At 44.3% G+C, this 21,112-nt stretch overlaps 1 protein-coding gene across 2 annotated transcripts in view; it reads right to left on the reverse strand.

Annotated features, from left to right (window-relative positions):
* Positions 1-21,112, reverse strand: part of SEC14L1 (SEC14 like lipid binding 1) — a 111,594-nt gene that overhangs the window by 53,465 nt on the left and 37,017 nt on the right. Inside the window, exon 1 of one of the 2 annotated variants that reach the window (XM_075903577.1) lies at positions 17,557-17,688. The exons of the other annotated variant lie outside the window; for it this stretch is intronic. Coding sequence (XP_075759692.1) covers positions 17,557-17,559 — 3 coding nt within the window. The 5' untranslated portion in view covers positions 17,560-17,688. Of the gene's footprint in view, positions 1-17,556; positions 17,689-21,112 lie in introns of those variants that run through there. 2 annotated transcript variants of the gene reach the window in all.

Below are 21,112 nucleotides of genomic sequence, written 5' to 3' on the forward strand. Positions count from 1 at the left end.
TTTGAAAGGAGAGCGAGTGATAGCGTCCAATACTAACGCCAAGTCCCATGGCTCCGGAGGAATCCTATGAGCTGGATATAGGTTGTCCAGGCCCTTAAAAAAACCTCTTGGTGAGAGGGTGTGCACACAGTGAATAACCGCCGATGGGCAGAAGGAAAGCGGAGATTGCCGCTAAGTGCACTCTAAGAGAATAACATGCCAACCCTCTTCAGGTACCCGTCTTCAGGTACAAAATATAATCCAATACCTGCTGGATAGGCAGCGAGAGAGGGCTGAGATCCCATGCCACACACCAAGCTTGAAAGCGACACCATGTCTGCAGGTAAGTTTTGCGCTTGGTGTGGCGTCTGCTGTTAATTAGAACACATGAACTCCAACCCTTGGTGCCAGCTAGGAGCCACGCCATCAGGTGCATGCGGTCGATGCACGGGTGGATCATCGTGCCGTGCTGTTGAGATAGCAAATTGAACAGTACCGGTAGCCATATCGGTTCGACGACTGACATCCTTGACAACTGAGTTAGCCACGTCTGTCGGGGCCAGAAGGGTGCTATTAAAATTATTGTTGCCTGGTCTGCCGCTACTTTCTCCAGCACCCTCGGGATAAGCGGGAGAGGGGGAAATGCGTACAACTGGTGACGACTCCAGTCCAGCAGGAAGGCATCTCCCAAGGAGCCTGCTCCAGCGCCCACTCGAGAACAGTACCGATGACATTTCCTGTTGCTGTGAGTGGCAAAGAGATCTATCTTTGGAAGCCCCATCGTTGGAAGAGGTTGCGGGTGACCTCCGTGTGTAGCTCCCATTCGTGCTGGGAGAAGAAATTCCTGCTGAGAGCGTCGGCCTGGACGTTGTCCTTGCCAGGAAGGTAAGCTGCCGTCAGGGTGACACCATGACGGATTGCCCAATTCCAGAGGCGGACTGCCTCTGCGCAGAGGGAGCGGGAACGTGCACCCCCTTGCCGATTGATGTAATACACCATGCAGATGCTGTCAGTGAGGATCTGTACTGATTGACCGCGAATGACGTGGACAAAATTCCTGCAAGCGTTGAAGACCGCTCGAAGCTCGAGAAAGTTTATGTGTTGCAGTGATTCTTGGGGAGTCCTGAGGCCTTGCGCTTGGCTGTCCTGTAAATGAGCACCCCAGCCGAGCAGAGATGCGTCCATTGTGATTTGCAGGGATGATCTCTGAGCATGGAAGGGAACTACTAGCAACATGTTCTTGGCATCGCCCCACCATATCAGTGAGGTCCTGACCTGGTTCGGGATAGTGACTGACCTGTTTGTGCTGTGTATGCCTGGGGTGTACACTGTGAATAGCCAATGTTGGAGACCACGGAGATGAAGCCTTGAATGAGGAACTACAGATGTGGTAGCCGCCATATGCCCTAGGAGCTGCAGGCAGGTAAGTATTCGAGATTTGGGGGAAATTGAAATAGTCTGTACCAAATCTTGAATCAGTTGGAACCTTTTCATGGGCAAGTATGCTCTTGCAGTTGAGGAATCGAGCCTCGCTCCAATGAACTCCAGATCTTGATTCGGAATGAGAAAAAACTTCTCGGCGTTGATTACGAGACCGAGAGATTTGAATATCATGGTAGTAGTGGTGACCGCCCACATAGCTTCGTCGAAGGTGAGGGCCTTTAGTAGACAGTCGTCCAGGTACGGGAAGATGGTAATGTCAAAACTGCGAAGATAAGCAGCCACCACTGCAAGGCTGTGTCTACATTGACCCCTATTCCGTAATAGGGATGCAAATGTAGAACTTTGGAATAGGCAAATCCGCGGGGGATTTAAATATCCTCCGCGGCATTTGCATTAACATGGCTGCCGCTTTTTTCCGGCTTGTAGATAAGCCGGAGAAAAGCGCCAGTCTAGACGCGATCCTCCGGAAAATAAGCTCTTTTCCGGAGGATCTCTTATTCCTACTTGAAATATTAAAATTATTGAAAGTAGGAATAAGAGATCCTCCGGAAAAGAGCTTATTTTCCGGAGGATCGCGTCCAGACTGGCGCTTTTCTCCGGCTTATCTACAAGCCGGAAAAAAGCGGCAGCCATGTTAATGCAAATGCCGCGGGGGATATTTAAATCCCCCGCGGATTTGCCTATTCCAAAGTTCTACATTTGCATCCCTATTATGGAATAGGGGCCAATGTAGACACAGCCCAAGGGTCTTGGAAAAAACTTGTGGAGCCACTGAGAGGCCGAAGGGTAGTACTCGGTATTGGTAGTGGTCGACTCCTACCACAAACCGAAGGAATCGCCTGTGAGCCAGATGAATTGTTATGTGGAAATAGGCATCCTGGAGGTCAAGGGAAGCGAACCAATCCCCCTCTTCGAGAGCCGGAATGATGGAAGACAATGTAACCATTTTGAATCTCTGCTTCCGCAGGTAACGAATGAGCTGACGTAGGTCCAGGATAGGCCTCCAACCCCCTGACTTCTTCCGGGTGAGGAAATAACGGGAGTAAAACCCTCTCCCGCGATACTGGGCTGGTACCCTCTCCACCGCTCCTAACGAGAGCAGATGGAAAACCTCCTGTCGTAACAGGTTCTCGTGAGAGGGGTCCCTGAAAAGGGTGGGGGAGGAAAAGGGGGGAAGGAGTTGAAGGGAATGAGGTATCCTGTGGCAACTATGTCGAAGACCCACTGGTCGGTGGATATACAAGACCAACGATGTTGATAAGGTCTCAGGCGGTGATGGAACAAAGCCTTGCAAGTTGTGTGGAGTCTCTAACAAGGGGATGGTGCAGAGTCCCTCGACCAACCCATCAAACTTGCTGCCGACCTTGTTGCTGAACAGGCGCCCTGTTAGAGCGTTGTCGACGCTTTTGTGGGCGCTGTCTAGGTCTTTCTTGTTGTTGCTGTTCAAAAGGTCTGGACCGAGGTGTAGAATAAGAAAATAGTCTTTGCTTGTTATAGGGCGTGTATCTCTTGTGTTTATAAGGAGGCGTGTACATGCCCAGCGTTCTCAAAGTCGTGCACATGTCCTTGCCTGAGTGGAAGACCTGATCGGTGAATTGAGCAAAAAGTGACAGCCGATCAAATGGTAGGTCCTCCACCTTAGACTGCATGTCTTTTGGGACCACAGCCTGGTGCAACCATGACGCTTGGCGCATGACTATGGCTGTAGCCGTAGCTCGAGAAGCTGCATCAGCCGTGTCAAGCGCTATCTGCAATGCCGTCCTGGCAATGGTGTAACCCTCTTGTATCACCGCCTTCAAAATCTGGCATTTAGAGTCCGGCAAAAGTTCAAATAGAGGGACCAGTTTAGCATAATTGTCGAAGTCGTGATTTGCCAGTTGCGCTGCAGAGGCAAAGTGCTGGTGGGGATTTGGTCAGGGGGCAGGAGCAGGGTGCTGGTGGGGGTCTGGCTGGGGATAGGGAAAGGGGGGGGCCTGAGGCAGGGTGCTAAGGTGGTGTGCTGGTGGGGGTCTGACGGGAGGCAGGAGCAGGGTGCTGGTGGGGGTTGAGGCAGGGTACTAAGGCAGGGTGCTGGTGGGGGCTGAGGCAGGGTGCTTGGGCAGGGGGCAGGGTACTCGTGGGGGTCTGGGCGGGGCGGGCGGGACAGATTCATTGGTTCTTTGGGCCTGCTGCCAACACCTTTGCTAGCTAGTTTATCCCTTTAGTCACTGAGTGCTAGCCAGAACTTCTCCTATCCATCTCAGGCCTCCTACTTTATTTATTTAAAATATTTTTACCTCACCTCTTTATTAAAATATTTTGTAAGCCGCCTCAAATATTTAAAAAACACTAAGTAAAATACAGGTCCCCAAATAGGGGACAGAAAACTCGCGCTCTCTCACTCTCTCACTCCCCCGCCAATAAAGCAGGCTAGAAAGGGTAGCTTTAGCCTAGTGCCAAAACAATGTTAGTGTTGGCGTCAGGAAAATGTTCCAGGGGAGTGAATTAGATGTCAACTTTATCTCCATAAGTGGAAGAACATGGGGCAGAGCCTCCCCAGCTCACCTCAATCCCTAGGCGGGTTTGTATGGGAGAGGATGGTCCTTCAAATACCCCAGTCTCAACCCATTTAGGACTTTATAAGTCATTACCAAGACCTTGAATTGTGCCCAGAAACATACCGGAAGACAGTGCAGCTTCTGGAGCACTGGCATAATGTGCTAGGAGTCTGACTAATAAGATGGGTGAACTAGAGTACCTCGTATTAAATGAGGAGATTGACATAATAGGCATCACTGAAACCTGGTGGAATGACGAAAATCTGTGGGACACAATCATACCGGGATATAAAATATATAGAAAGGATAGAGCAGGCCGGGTGGGTGGCGGAGTGGCACTGTATGTGAAAGATAATGTAGAATCAAATGAAATAAAAATATTAAGTGAATCAACATGTTCCATAGAATCGCTATGGATAGAAATTCAATGCTCCAATAATAAGAAATTAGCAGTAGGGATATATTACCGACCACCTGACCAGGACAGCGATACTGACATAGAAATGCTGAGGGAGATTAGAGAGGCTACCAAAATAGAGAACTCTATAATAATGGGGGATTTTAATTACCCCCATATTGACTGTATACATGTCACCTCAGGAAGAGAAGCGGAGATAAAATTTCTCAATGGCTTAAATGACTGCTTCTTGGAGCAGCTAGTGCAGGAACCCACAAGGGGAGAGGCAATTCTCGATTTAGTCCTGAGTGGAGTGCAGGATCAGGTCCAGGATATAACCGTTACAGGACCGCTTGGGAACAGTGACCATAATATAACAACATTCAACATTCCTGTGGTGGGAAGAACCCCTCAGCAGTCCAGCATCCTGGCATTTAATTTCAAAAAGGGGAATTACACAAAAATGAGGAGGTTTGTTAAACAGAAATTAAAAGGCACAGTGACTAGAGCCAAATCCCTGAAAGCTGCATGGAAACTTTTTAAAGACACCATAATAGAGGCCCAACTTAAATGTATACCCCAAATTAAAAAACATAGCAAGAGACCTAAAAAAGAGTCACCGTGGCTTAACCACCATGTAAAAGAAGCAGTGAGGGACAAAAAGGTATCTTTTAAGAAGTGGAAGTCCAATCCTAGTGAGATAAATAGAAAGGAACATAAACACTGTCAAATCAAGTGTAAACATGTAATAAGAAAAGCAAAAAAAGATTTTGAGAAACAGCTAGCCAAAAACTCAAAAAGAAATAACAAAATGTTTTTTAAGTACATTAGAAGCAGGAAGCCTGCTAAAAAGCCTGTGGGTCCCCTAGATGATCGAGCTATAAAAGGAGCAATCAAGGACAATAAAGCCATTGCGGAGAAACTAAATGATTTCTTTGCTTCAGTCTTCACGGCTGAGGATGTTGGGGAGATTCCCAAATCTGCACCGTCCTTTGTGGGTGATGAATCTGAGGAACTGTCCCGGATTGAAGTGTCATTGGAGGAGGTTTTGGAACAAATAGAAAAACTTAATGTTAACAAATCTCCGGGACCGGATGGCATTCATCCAAGGGTTCTAAAAGAACTCAGATGGGAAATTGCTGAGCTATTATCTGTGGTTTGTAACCTATCCTTTAAATCGGCTTCTGTACCTAATGACTGGAAGGTAGCCAACGTGACACCAATATTTAAAAAGGGCTCTAGAGGCGATCCTGGCAATTACAGACCGGTAAGTCTAACTTCAGTACCGGGCAAATTAGTCGAAACAATAGTAAAGAATAAAATTGTGAATCATGTAGAAGATCATAATTTGTTGGACAAAAGTCAACATGGTTTCTGTAAAGGGAAATCCTGTCTTACTAATCTATTAGAGTTCTTTGAAGGGGTTAACAAACATGCGGACAAGGGGGATCCAGTAGATATAGTATACTTGGATTTTCAGAAAGCCTTTGACAAGGTCCCTCACCAAAGGCTCTTGTGTAAATTACATGGCCATGGGATAAGAGGGAAGGTCATTTCTTGGATTGAGAACTGGCTAAAAGACAGGAAACAAAGGGTAGGAATAAATGGTAAATTTTCAGATTGGAGAGGGGTAACTAGTGGTGTACCCCAAGGGTCAGTCCTGGGACCAATCCTTTTCAACGTATTCATAAATGATCTGGAGAAAGGGGTAAGCAGTGACGTAGTAAAGTTTGCAGATGATACCAAACTGTTTAGGATAGTCAAGACAGAAGCAGACTGTGAGGGACTCCAAGAAGATCGCACCAAACTGAGTGATTGGGCAACAAAATGGCAAATGAAATTTAATGTGGATAAGTGTAAAGTAATGCACATCGGGAAAAATAACCCCAACTATACGTACAGTATGATGGGGGCTAATTTGGCTACGACAAATCAGGAAAGAGATCTTGGAGTTATTGTGGACAGTTCTCTGAAAACTTCCACACAGTGTGCAGCGGCGGTCAAAAAGGCAAATAGGATGCTAGGAATTATTAGGAAAGGGATAGAAAATAAGACCCAGAACATCTTACTGCCCCTGTATAAAACTATGGTACGCCCACATCTTGAATACTGTGTACAGATGCGGTCTCCTCACCTCAAAAAAGATATTTTGGCCTTGGAAAGGGTTCAGGAAAGGGCAACTAAAATGATTAGGGGTTTGGAACGGGTCCCATATGAGGAGAGGCTAAAGAGACTGGGACTTTTCAGTTTAGAAAAGAGGAGACTGAGGGGGGATATGATAGAGGTCTATAAAATCATGAGTGGTGTGGAGAGGGCTGATAAAGAAAAGTTATTTATTAGTTCCCATAATAGAAGAACTAGAGTACACCAAATGAAATTAATGGGTAGCAGGTTTAAAACTAATAAAAGGAAGTTCTTCTTCACACAGCGTGTTGTCAACCTGTGGAACTCCTTGCCAGAGGAGGCGGTGAAGGCTAGGACTATAATAGAGTTTAAAGAGAAGCTGGATAAATTCATGGAGGTTAGGTCCATAAAAGGCTATTAGCCAGGGGATAAAATGGTGTCCTTGGCCTCTGTTTGTCAGAGGCTGGAGAGGGATGGCAGGAGACAAATCGCTTGATCATTGTCTTCGGTCAACCCTCTCTGGGGTACCTGGTGCTGGCCACTGTTGGTAGACAGGATACTGGGCTAGATGGACCTTTGGTCTGACCCAGTACGGCCGTTCTTATGTTCTCATGCTTCGTATAATGTTCACTACTTGCAGAATTTTCTGGAAAAGCTGCCTATCCTTGCTTGGAGCCAAGATGGACCAGCAGCCCTTCCTATTAGTGCCCCTAAGTTCTCTGTAAAAGTACTGTATGTGCCTGGGCAGCTGCCAGCAGCAGTTCTGCTGCCTCTTCCCCCACTGCTGAGCAACTCCAACTTCTGTGTGTGAATCTATGCCTTCCCCCCCCACCCTCTCTTGCCCTCTTGATCAATACCTTGGGCAGGGGGCTGGAGTTGATGACTTCCTGAGGTGTCTTCCAGCTCTATGATATCTCTTATTCAGTATTAGTATTAGATCTTCACAGCTGTTGCTTATAAAAACAGAAATTAAGCCTGTTTGATCTCTGTATTTTCTTCTTGAACTTTCTTATTCAAATGAAATAATCCACTTTAATGACATTGAGGTAGACAAATGGTGTCTGATTGTGGCTAAGAACCAAGAATTTTATGCCCTCAGGGATGGGAAAGAATTCTTATGAGAAACACTTTGGGTAGCCAGGGTAAAAAATGAAGGCCTTAATCTGCCCGATGAAGCATCACAGCAGGCTAACTGAATGACTAATCAGATTTAAAGAGGCCACGTACCAGAGTATTGTGATGTGGTGTTTCACTGATATTTTACGCCAAAAAACTAGATTACAGGAATCCTTTCTAGAGGATTTTCTTATTATAAACAAGAAAGAAATGTTGTGTCTTATAAAAGAGGTCCCAAGCCTTCTGTCAGAGAAACTTTCTTTGGCAAAAATTTGCTGTGACTGAATGAGGTCAAAATAACCAGGTATGAAAAACATACCTACATCATACCTCCCATTTGGAATCAATACTTGCAGTAGAAAATGGGAGGTATGATGTAGGTCACCAATGAATTTCCAGCTGAAAACCACAGCAAGATAACCAAATAAGAGGCTTGTGACTCAACTCCCATCAGAAAGTATCAGAGGAGTAGCTGTGTTAGTCAGTAGCCACAATAAACAACAAGGAGTTCTCTGGCAGCTTAAAGACTAAGGCTAAGTCTAGACTGCCCCCTCTTGCGCAAAAAATATGCAAATGAGGTGGAGTGGTGAATATCACTGTCCCTCATTTGCATACATAATGAGCCACCATTTTGCACAAGGGACTTTTGTGCAAAAAGGAGCCATCTACACGGCTGAAAAAAAGCAGCAGAACGATTCTTGCGCCAGAGGGGTTTTTTGTGCAAAATGGCGGCTCATTAAGTATGCAAATGAAGCACAGCAATATTCACCACTTTGCCTCATTTTCATATTTTCTTGAGCAAGAGGGGGCAGTCTAGACGTAGCCTAAGGGTATGTCTACACTACAGAGTTTTGTTGGGAAAACATGCAGTGAGTTATGTCCACACTGCAATTGCTTTCTTCTGAAAGTAAATCGAAAGAACAGAGGGGGGTTTTGGCGTTGGTAATCCTGTTTCTATGAGGAAGAAGCCATTTTCTGAAAGAGCTCTTTCGGAAAAAGGTGTGTGTGGACAGAGAAGAGGGAGTTCTTTCGAAAGAAGAGGAAAGAGGAAAAAGCACAGGTGCTCTGGTGGCCACTCCGTCCATAGTAGTCACAGCTTAAATGCAAGATAGCGTCCACACTGAATGGACACTATCTTTTTAAAAAGCATATCGCTTTTTCGATGCACTTTTGTGTGTGGATGCTCTCTTTCAGAAGTTCTTCCGGAAGATCTCTTCAAAAAAAGGTTCTTCTGAAAGAAGCCTGCAGTCTAGACATAGCCTTACAGATATATTTGGGCATAAGCTTTTGAGGGCAAAACCACATTCATTTCAAACCTATAAGATGTAAGCAATGGCCAAAATGGTATTGAAACAATAATTTACAAAGGAAGCCATAAGTCTGTCTTCACAAACAATTATTTACAAGACAGTGAAGACTCCTTGAGGTTTATCTAAGAATCAACAAAAAGTGCATAGTGAATGCTTTTATTGAAATCACAATATGAAATAGAACACGTGAAAATACGTCCTTTAAATGTGTTTTCGTTTACACATTTGTTCCCTATTACACATCAACTTTGGGGAGCTGAAGGGGGCATGTTTAAAGACGTGGAACAGCTATTTTGGGATACCAGAGATATCCCAAAATAGCTCCAGTGTGTAGACGTAGCCCTAGAGCCTCATTAGGCGAGGAGGAGGACAACCCCTTCATGCCCATAACTCCTGAGCTAGGTGCCTGCAATAGGGCCAGAGAAGCCACAGACAATGCCACCGTAGGGGGTTGGGCAGCAGATGGACCGCTCTCTACTGATGGCCCTGGCAAGGCTTGTCCTGGAGGGAGAGACTGCCGAGTGGGTGAGTGGGGTCACCGACGGGGAAGCCCGAGTAGACCAACCCTGGCCCAGAGGCCTTGGTGATAGGCCCAGGGAGTCCACAATGGCCAATGCACAGGTACCTGTAGCTGAGGGAGCCAAGACAGGTGCACTCCCAGTACCAGGGTGGGTTGTGGCCAAGGCTGGTCCTGCTGCTGGGCAGGGTGTGCTGATGCATTGCAGTGCCGGGACCGGTGGTGGCAATAGGATCCATGCTGAGACCTCGATCTGGAGCCCCGCAAAGACCAAATTTATTCTGCCTCTGAATCGGTCGAGTACTCAGACATCGACCAGGGCGGTGCGGTAGCGGTGGCAGTCAATTTGGGCTTCCCCTGGTGCCAAGGGGGAGGCATGGCCAAGAGCGGTGATGGGCCACTCAGCACTGCATGCTGGTGCCAGCACTCGAGTAGAGGTGGGGGGCGGTGCCGCACCTGACACCGAGGGTGGTGCCACATCTGACACCGGTGTTGAAGTGGACAGTGCTGCAGTGGAGTAGTGGTGCCCTCTTGCCTCTGGGGCTGGAGCTCTGGGCACCGCTGTGGAGGTGTGGTGCTGTCTGGTGTCCCGCTCTTTAGCCAAGCCCGGTGCTGAGGTCAGGGATGATGTTAATTCAATCAAGTACCTCACTGCCTCAAAAGTGTCTAGGAGATCCACCACTGGACTGGGATCTCTGTGTGAGCTGCAGCAGTGTCGACCCAACCCCGATGGTCCGGGTGCCTAGCTCACCCATGCCACATGCCCCTCATGGGGGCTTATGGAGGGCACATGCCTCAAAGAAGACCTGCCCCGGCTAAGTCTCCTCCTCTTCTGGGGCACCAGGGACTGAGGCCGGTGCCAAGGCCTGCGTGACACCAAAGAAGCGTGGTAAGTGGCTAGGTGCCTCCTGCACTAAAGCTGGTGCACTTTGTGTCGCTGGTGCTGGATTGGACACTGGTGCTGGGTGCAGTGCCATCTCCATTAGGATGATCTTGAGACGGGACTATCTTCTTTAGTGCGTGGCTTGAAGCCTTTACAGATCTTACAGGCCTCAGACAAATGAGCTTCGTCAAGGCACTAGAGGCAGGATCAGTGGGGTTCCCACAGGGCATAAAAGCCTGGCACTTCTCACAGGGCTTTAAGCTTTGGGGCCTGGACATGTCCTGCCAGACACATGGGGAGATGCAAAGCAAGCCCTGCACCTAAAACTGTGTACTGGTAGTACTGCACTTAACAACTACTAACGATTATCAACTGCTAGATAAAGAACAATGAACTGTGAAAACTTCAATGACTAACTAAACAACTAAGACAACTGCTAAGAGGTGCTTGTAGAACAAGAGCAAAGCATGTTCCAGTGACCCTCAGGGGAGGTAAAAACAAACTGAGGGGGTGGTGGGTTAACAGGGGTATATATTAGCTGATATATTAAGGGAAAATCTTCGGATGACACATATGCACAGTGTGTGCACACCTATGTGAGACTGACATGAGCAACCACTCGAAGAAGAAGTCTCATTTCTAGTCACCAAATCCAAGAGGTTGAAAATACATATTTTAAACAACATTGAAACAGTTATGGTAAAATTGTATGCTTGGGCTGGGTGTGAAGAGCAGAGAGATATTTAAAGAGGATTAGCTATAAGAAACATATAGATGTCTCAGGACAGGCATACAGTGGAATATACATGGCTCATCCATATTTTTATATTATACTACAGGTTGGACCTCTATTGTCCAGCACCCTTGGGATCTGACTGGTCTGAACAAGGGTATTTGCCAGTCAAGGGAAGGTCCCCTGTCACCAGCCGTCCAGGCACTCACTGACTCTGCTTCTGGCCCTAGCTGGCCCCTACTGTCTTCATCCAGCTGTATTGCCGGTCCTGGCTGGCCCCCTCAGCCCTGGGACTCCCAGCTGTGCTGACTAAGCCCCCTGTTACAGGACTCCTAGCCACACTGCAGAGCTTCCTGTACTGAGCCCCTGCAGCACTCCTGGCTAGGGCACCAAAGCTCCCCGCACTGGCCAAGTCTCCTGGCACAGGGCTCCTGGCTACATTGTGGGATTCCCCATACCGCCTGAGCCCTCTGGCGCTGTGCTCCCTGTGTTGCCTGAGCCCCCTGCCCACCACTGGCCTCTGGTCCTGTTGGACCACGGATGTTGCCAGACCAAAGAGTCTCAGTTTATGGAGGTACAATCTGTAGAAGATTTACCCTACATTGCAGAGTCCTTACTTTTTTGGGGTTTTTTTTTGGAAAATAAAATGAAAATGTACATGCTTCATTTGAATCATTGCTATAGGGTGGGCCTCGGGGTTCAGAATGTAGGCTGCTTGGGAACTGGTGAGAAGCAATTCTCCATGGCCACCACAGTTCCAGCAGACACAGTTGGGGGGGGGGCACACATCCCATGGCCAGGGCAAGTCCATATTTGTCTCCCCCCTACTCTGCCCAGCCAGAGTGAGGAATGAGGCAAATTGCGCACTTTCCTCTGGCTCCCTGATGAAGGGGAACAGCAAATGGGGGGGTAGCTTCTGCCCCCCCTTCCTAAAAGGTGACTGGAGGGTGGGAGGCTTGGGGCTGAGGCACTCCAGGGGTGGGGTACCCCCAGCCAGCTCCTTTCATCTGCCTGGTGAGTCTGTCTTTTTTTCTGTATGATTTTATGAGAAGCAATCCTATTCTGGGGACATCCACTTTTCCTTGCACAACCAAACCCTTACCTTGGTTTAAGTTATAAAAAGAAACTGCATAGTAAATTTGGTAGTCCTAGGTTTTGCCATTCACAAACAGACACTCACTCAAATACAGACAAACTCTCTCAAATATATATGGGGACAGGTCCCTAATATGGTTCATTCAGGGTTGGTCCTGCTCTGGCCAGTGGGAGCTGGACTTGATGACCTCTTGGGGTCTCTTCCAGCCCTAGGATTCTATGATTGAGCACCTTGTCCCTTACTAGGGCAAGATACTGAATATCAGGGACATGTCCAAATACCTATCTTGTAGGCAACACAGTCCAACCGTATTCCCTTCAGTGCCACAATGAAACTGTTGGCGTTGCTGTTTGTTCTGCCTCTAGAACTCTCAATTACTACAGTAGATAAGAATTTTAGCATGCTGTTGCACAACAAGTTGAGGGATCGGCATGTTCCATTCACCCTCTTTCCCCACACGACAGGGTAGAATTTGGCTCTTAATATTTAACCAAAGTAAGCAGGGGTGGATGCCCCGGGCAGCAAAATTTCGCGGGGCCCCCCCTTTGACACAGCGCATGCGCCGTGTTGCCAAGGCGCATGCGCGGGGCCTCGGGAAGTGCGGGGCCCGGGGCAGCGGCCCCACTTGCCTTGCCCTAAATCCGCCGCTGAAAGTAAGGCATGAGATTTGTCTACCTGATAAAGGTGCTACAAAAGTACTAAGACAAGAGTTCCTAACTGCCTCATTGTAGACGCTATATATCTTATGTTTACTATGTAAGTATATAAAACATTTCAGATCTACAACTTGCTGACTGAAGTATAATTAACATTTTTTGACACATATTAGTAGCAGAAGAAACAGCTAGAAAGTGTGCAGTTCATGCACTGAACTGCCAACATTCCTGAGAAGTTCAAACAGTCTGTATGATTCAAAATTTTTAAACTTCAAGAACTTGACATCTGCAATGTAATGGTTTCCAAAAGGGGCTCTAGACACACTGGAATTCTTTAGAAAGGTGTCCATGTTAGTCTGTAACTGAAAAAGCTTAAAAAACAGCTAATACTCCTGAAGGGATTGGCTTTGGGGGGACAGGCCAATCCTCATCTACAGACAACCCCTTAACTTTAAACAAAATTCTTTCCAGCAGCCATGCAGCACACCTCCATAATACTCATCCAGGAATCCACCCCTGAAATAAACTCTGGTGCCAACTCTGTTCACACATCTATACAAGAGACATCATCTCAGGACCTAACCACATAAGCCACCACAACAGAAGCTCATATAACTGCACATCCACCAATATGATCTATGCAATCAAGTATCAGAAATGCACCTCTGCCATATATATTGGCCAAACTGGACAGTCTCTGCAACAAAGGACTAATGGACACAAATCAGGTCTTTGAGATGGCAACACACAGAAATCTGTGGGAAACATTTCAACTTGCCTGGGCACTCACTTAAAAGTGACTATTATTTCAAACTTAAATAACAAATGATCTGATGGCACTTTATAGACTAACAAAACATGTACGTGGTATCAAGAGCTTTTGTGGGCACAGCCCACTACTTCAGATGATCGGAGTTTTTCAAAGCAATTTCAAAAGTGAGAAGCTGCAGAACTTGGTTTCATTTCCAAGTCTGACACCTTGAATAGAGGTTTAAACAAAGACTTTAACTGGATAGGCCACTACATTCCACACCCTAATGACATAAAAAGCTAAAACTTCAGAGGGGCAGCCGAGTTAGGCTGTAAAAGGAAAATCTTAAAAAACAACAAAGAGTCTGGTAGCACCTCAAAGACTAACAAAATATGTACCATGAGCTTTCGTGGGCACAACCCACTTCTTTAGATGACTGGAATGTTGGAAGTCCAGATCCAAGAATAAATCCAAGGAGGGAGGAGGAAAGAAGGAAAAAAATGGAGGAAAGGAAGAAAAAAGAGACAGTGAGTAGATAAGCTTCAGAGGGATAGCCGAGTTAGTTAAAAAACAACAAATAGTCTAGTAGCACCTTGAAGAGCTTCTGACAGTGGCCAATGCCAGGTGTCCCAGAGGAAATGAACAAAACAGGTAATCATCAAGTGATCCACCCCTCTCACCCATGCCTACCTTCTGACAAACTGAGGCTAAGGACACCGTTCCTGCCCATCCTAGCTAATAGCCATCGATGGAACCTATCTTCCATGAATTTATCTCACTCTTTTTTGAACTTTGTTAAAGTCCTGGTCTTCACAACATGCTATGGCAAGGAGTACCACAGGTTGACTGTGCAATGACTGAATAAATGCTTCCTTTTCTTGTTTAAAACCTACTACCTATTAATTTCATTTGGTCACTGTTTTATGGGAACAAGTAAATAACTTTTCCTTGCTTACTTTCCCCACACCAGACACGATTTTCTAGACCTCTATCATATCCCCGCCCCCCTTAGTCATCTCTATTCTAAGATGAAAAGTCCCAGTCTTATTATTCTCTCCTCATATGGCAGCGGTTTCAAACCCTTAATAATTTTTGTTGCCCTTTTATGAACTTCTTCCAATGCCAAGTTATTTTTTTTTAGATGAGGTGACCACATCTGCATGCAGTATTCAAGATGTGGGCATAACATGGATTTATATAGAGGCAATAAGATATTCTCTGTCTTATTCTCTATCCCTTTTTAATGATTCCCAACATTCTGTTTGATTTGTCTGCTGCACATTGAATGGATGTCATGTCACAGCTCAATTCCCCAACCTGGCACTTTGAGTGTAGATATGGGGGCTGGCTAGCAGAATAAACTCTGTAAGAACCTGTCTCTATAAATCTCAGGGTGCATCTACACTGCACCATTATTTTGAGATAACTAGCATTATTTCAAAATAACAATGCAAGAGTCTACACAGCCATTCTGTTATTTCAAAATAATTTCAAAATACTAGATGGCTTATTCTGAAATCTGTAAACCTCATTCTATGAGGAATAATGTCTATTCCATAATAGCTATTTCAAAATAAGGCATGTGTTGATGTTCCACTGCTGCTATTTCAAAATAGCCCCACATCAGGGCCATTCTAAGTTATTCTTCCCCAGTACCTCTGGGGCTCTAAATCAAGATAGCATGTCTACATTAGGGAAGCCTGGCTCAGACTAATTTTGAGGCTTCCCTGAAGTGTAGAAGTGTTATTTTGAAATAAATTATCTCAGAATATCTTAGTTCGAAATAAGAGTATAGTGTAGATGTACCCCCAGAGGCAAACTTGCCCGGTCTCAGATTCCCTGAGACCCAAAAAGAAAGATGACTGGTTTGCTGCCACCACCAAGTGTAAATAAAAATATAAAATAAGCCCTTTTCCAAGGAAAAGATCACTTGGATTCCACTCCCTGAGGCAAAAGTCTCTCTCCTAGACCAACATCCATTTGCTTAGAGTTGAGAGAACAAGCTGAGGTAAACAATGGGGCTCTGCTTCTCCCAGGTAACTTAGGCACGTAGGTTTAAGCGCACGCATGCACGCACAGTTAACCAAAACATAAAGAAAGCACTTTTATTATTAAAACAAGACTACTGTTGCAAGTATAGTAAATAACTGGGTGTTAAAAGTCATGGATTGAAAATAGACTCGGGGAGAATCCCTGGGCTATAATCCTTAGTTACAAAAAAGAAAAACAATTAAGGAGCTCAGACATGATTTCCAAACCCCCAAACAATGAAAACAATAACAACTTGGTGGACTATCTAAACTTCTCCCTACTTAAACATTTCAAGGAATCTGTTCCTGGGAGAGCCTGTCTCCCTGCTACCTGGTGAAAAACTGCTCTGACCCAAAAAAAAAAGTGGGTGGAAACCCCTCTCTCAGTTTGAAATTCCTTATCAGCATTTCATTGGCTTCATGCACAAAGCTCCCACCCTCAGGTGCATCTCCAGAGTTGCTTAACTCTTTTCTCACTCTCCAGGTAAGTTAAGACTCTCCTTAGCATCTCCTATTCATGACAGATGTTTTCAGAGAACTATCCACAATGACTCCAAGATCACTCTCTTGAATGGTAAATAGCTAACGTAGTCCCCTTCACACTGTACATACAGTTGGGATTATGTTTTCCAGTATGCATTATTTTGCATTTATCAATAATAAAATTAATTTGCCACTTTATTGCCCAGTCACCTGGTTTTGTGAGATCCTTTTGAAGTGCTTCACAGTTTGCTTTGAGCAGTTTAGTATCATCTGCAAATTTTGCCACCTTGCTGTTTATCCCTTTCTCCAGATCATTTACACTACATCTACTGGTTCCTCCTTGCCCACATGTTTGTTGACACCCCCCCCCCCCCAAAAAAAAAAAACAATTCTAGTTGATAGGTGAGGCATGATTTTCCTTTACAGAAACCATGTTGATCCCCCTCTGAAAAAAATTATGTTAATCTATGTGCCTGAGAATTCTGTTCTATACTATAGTTTCAACTAATTTGCCTGGTACAGAAGTTAGATTTACCAGTCTGTAATTCTTAGGATGACCTCTAGAGCCCTTTTTAAACATTGGCATCACATTTTCTATCCTCCAATCATTTGGTATGGCAAATGTATGGCAAAATTACCAGTCTCTGCAAACAAGCCAAGACTGAAAGGATATTAAGTAAAGTAGACTATCAACAAGCTACATTTATGGAGCACCTTTCCACTTGAAATATCAAGGATTTCAATGTGTTATAATACATTGATTGGTATAGCTATAACAGAATTATACACTAGTATAATTATGGGGGAGGAGGAGGGCCGGAGCAGGAGGAGTGCTGGGGGAGGGGACAGTGGGAAGGCAGGAGGAGATGCCAGGTAGGATATGGGTTCACTCCCATACACGCACCTCCACACCAAGTTCCATAAAGCTCTCTATATCCAAAACTTAAATATTTATTTTTGAATTATCATTCCATTTAAATTTTCATATACATGGAAGGAGCAAAGTGATATTGTAGGACATCTAAATAAACAGGAAAATTAAAATAACCTTTCAGAACAGAAACTGTACATTCACTACTACACTGAACAAGCTCAGCATTCCCTATTAAAGAAGGCATCAATAAAACCTCTTGGTATTTTATTTACTGATATTTCTATGGTAATCACTGAACTGACTGAACATTGTGATACCTGAATACAGCTCAGAACACTGTGTATCCATTTAATTCCTTGTAAGCCTTTGGTCAATGTGAAAGAACTGTTTAAATACTAAGTTCCAAAATTTATGGCAAAAAATAATTGGTTCATCTGTACAGCCAACTAATGGGATAATAACAAACACCTCTTTAAAAGACAGCCTGCAAGGACAATTCCATAAAAGGAACAGGATTGTAATTGGGATTTAATTGTTTTAGGTTCCATTAAAGTTCTTTTTACATAACGTCTCTCTCATTACCATTCTTTTGTTCAGACAATAACTGCAGGTTTCACTTGCACCTACCATTGCTGTTGAAGCAATCTCTCTTTAAGCGAATTCAACAGTCTTTTTTATATAGAATACTGGCATTTCTGTTCCTTTCTCTGATTCAGAATTATAGCATTTCCATGGTTACCGTGTAGACCACATTCTGTTCTAAATATGTCACAAAAAGCAGACCAAAATGCAGAGTTAGGAATTTTAAATAACTCTACAAATAGTTGTTATACAATCTACTTCTTGTAAGCTAGCTTTGAACCAGTACAGTGTAATGCAGGCAAATACGATATTTTACTAGGTAACCACTAAGAACCATCTGGAATATGAAAATACACAAAAACAATACAGTAAAAAAAAAAATCAAGATAAAGCTGATATAGCAGATATTTAAAAAAGCACCCTAAGAACACAATCTCTATACCAGATTAGACCTCCGGGACCAGAAAATTCTAGATAATGACTAAAAAATTCCATATAGTATTTAACAGTTGTGCAATACTGTACGGGGGGGGGGGGGGGGAAGTACCACCACAAAAAAGAGAAGCAGTATAATAGGTTCAAGCTATCTCAGAAGTAACTACCTCTCAAGCTTTAGCATTATGATGAAGATACAATTTATTTTGTAAATGTAATTAAAATTACATTTATGTTCATATGGGATTTCCATCCACCTACATAGCACATTTGTCACTCATAATCATGAAAGCAGCAGGAAACCTACATAAACTTTCAATGAAATGGTCTTTCATGCACTTATTTGAGATCTCTCAAAAATACTTTTTAAAAGATACTACCATATATTTATAAGCTGCTGTCTGTATAATACTTGCTTGGTGGAGAACAGTCTTCAGCCTTTCAATCCATGAATCTTGCATCTTTATTGAATATTGACTTTCAGAACAACAACAAAAAGAAGTCACTTTAGAGCTCTTAGGAACACACTTGCATGCTTCAGTCATATTCAGAGTGGAAATAAGGGCCTGGTCTGTAGGGCTACGTCTACACTGCACAGTTATTTTGGAATAAATTATTCCGGAATAGTTATTCCGAAAAAACATATTTCAAAATAGCACGTCTACACTGCAGGGAAGTCTCAAAATTAGTCTGAGGCAAGCTTACTAATGTAGACATGCTATCTTACTTTAGAGCCCCAGGAGGAATAAATTAGAATGGCGCTGGTGAGGGGCTATTTTGAAATAGCAGAAGTGGAGCGTCTACACACACCTTATTTTGAAATAGCTATTTTGGAATAGGTGTTATTCTTTATAGAATGAGGTTTAGAGACATCAAAATATAAGCCATCTGTTATTTCAAAATAATGGAATTGCTATGTAGTGACTCACATAGTTATTTCAGAAAAACGGCCGTTATTCCGAAATAACTTTGCTGTGTAGACACTCCCTAGGAGTGTGATTCAAAAAATGTCTGTGCAACGGTGTCCACCATACAAAAGACTGGACATGCTACTGTAACAAATTATTAGATTCATATAACAAATGGGAATATTGTTATAGTCAAGTTATATTGTGTTGTACTTAGGTAATCTGTTCTTGTGTTCCTGGGTTCAGAATACACGAAGCATGTGCAATAGGGATGTAAAATCCTGATTAATTGGTTTATGCAGGGGCGGATATAGGGCAGGGTGAGTGGGCCACCGCCCCGGGCCCCGTGCTTCAAGAAGCCCCATGCATGCGCCATGGCAAAGGGGGGCCCCCGCAAAATTGGGCTGTCTTGGGCCCCGCAAAATGGTCATCTGCACCTGGGTTTACGAGTTAACATATTGTTTAACCACTTAACCAATTAAAGAGAAGGTAGGTGGGGAGGGAGGGGGGAGGCGCTGTAGTGGCCCCTCAGGGCAGGCAAGGTCTGTACCAACTACCCTACAGCAATCCCTGCATGGGAGGTGCCCAGGCCTGCCACAGACAAAGGCAGTTCTGGCTGGGTGCACCAGTTAAACAGTCACATTCCTAATGTGCAATGAAGAGAGAACTTAAACTGAGCTGGTATAACATAACATCTCTCAAATTACTCTTATCCATCAGAATCTCAGCCTTTATTTAAGAGAAATAAATAAATCTCTAGCTATTACGTTTATTAAAAAAAAACACTAAAAACTGTGAGCTGACTGTAAGTCAGTATTTTTAAACTTTGTGTTGTGAATGTAAAGCATTAGTTCCCCTTGCTCAGCACCCAGGAACCCTGGTGGCTAGCTAAAGCTGGGCTGCAACCCGCACTTTGAAAACCAATGAGGAGTCCCTATCTATTCTTACATCATGTGCCCTAGAAGCACACGGCTAAGCAGGGGAGTTCAGGGGGACATAGACATACTGCCCTGAATACTAGCTCCACACTCCCATTGGCTGGAAACCCACATCCCTAGCTCTGCTGTGTGATAGGCACCAACAGTTCTCTTCAGCTGGGTCATTTCTGTAAGTGATGCAAATAGGTCTACTAAGAAACAACTTAAATAATGAATGGTCCTGCTGTTACTAAGAAAGACTGCAGAGAGCTGAAGCAGTATCTTCAGGAGGCTTTTAACAGCTGTGTTCATCTGTAAAATATTAACACAGATGCCTTGGTGACGATAATTTAAATGCCAACACCATTAGCTATTTTATTCCTCATGTATTAAAAAGAGGGAGGATCACAGTTCTGTAGTATATTGTAGTAGACCAAGGAACCTACATGAATTTATATGAGCATAATCAAGTTCCATATAGCAAGAGCCAAGTGGCACTCAGAGAGTACACACAGTCATATCTTGAACATCTACATAATTTTTGAGAATGGCATCTCATTCTGGGGAATCATATACCGTATTTTCTGGCGTATAAGACGACTGGGCGTATAAGACGACCCCCTAATTTTCCAGTTAAAACATAGGTTTTGGCCTATACTCGCCGTATAAGACTACCCCCCTTTCTGAGGCAACACCATTTAATAACATCAGATTTGATTTAAATAATTTTAATTAAAATGGTTTTGACTTGCAGGTACTTAAAATCCTTCAAAATCCTCATCATGTTCATCCTCTGACATCATAAGTTCATCAATGACATCTTGTGGTACATTTGTAAGACAGTCATCATATGGATCTAATTCCGAATCGGATGGTGTGGCTTCAGCTTTGGCTTCCCCTTCATCTTGCCACAAGAAGTCGTCCTCCATACCAGCCAAAGAATTTGATATGCCACACTTCTTGAAAGACTTGATTACTGTTTCTGCACCAATATCATTCCAGGCTTTTATGACAAAGTAACACAAAACATCCAATTGTGGCGCACGCATGTTTCCTCCTTTTGTGAATGACTTTTCGCCGCTAACCATCCACTCATTCCACTGTTCTCGAATGCGATCTTTAAATGACTTGTTTAGGCACACATCCAGTGGCTGTACCAATGATGTCAATCCTGCAGGAATAACTGCCACATCTGTGTTTATTCTTGCCAGCCTTTTCTTTGTGCTGGTAGTTAAATGAGCCCTGAACATATCCCACACCAGTAGGCTACGTTCTTGACGAAGTCCACCTGGTGGCCTACTCCATACATTATCAAGCCATAGCTTTACCCCTTCTTCATCC

Source organism: Pelodiscus sinensis, chromosome 20 (genome assembly GCF_049634645.1).
Source record: "Pelodiscus sinensis isolate JC-2024 chromosome 20, ASM4963464v1, whole genome shotgun sequence".
Taxonomy (NCBI): Eukaryota; Metazoa; Chordata; order Testudines; family Trionychidae; genus Pelodiscus; species Pelodiscus sinensis.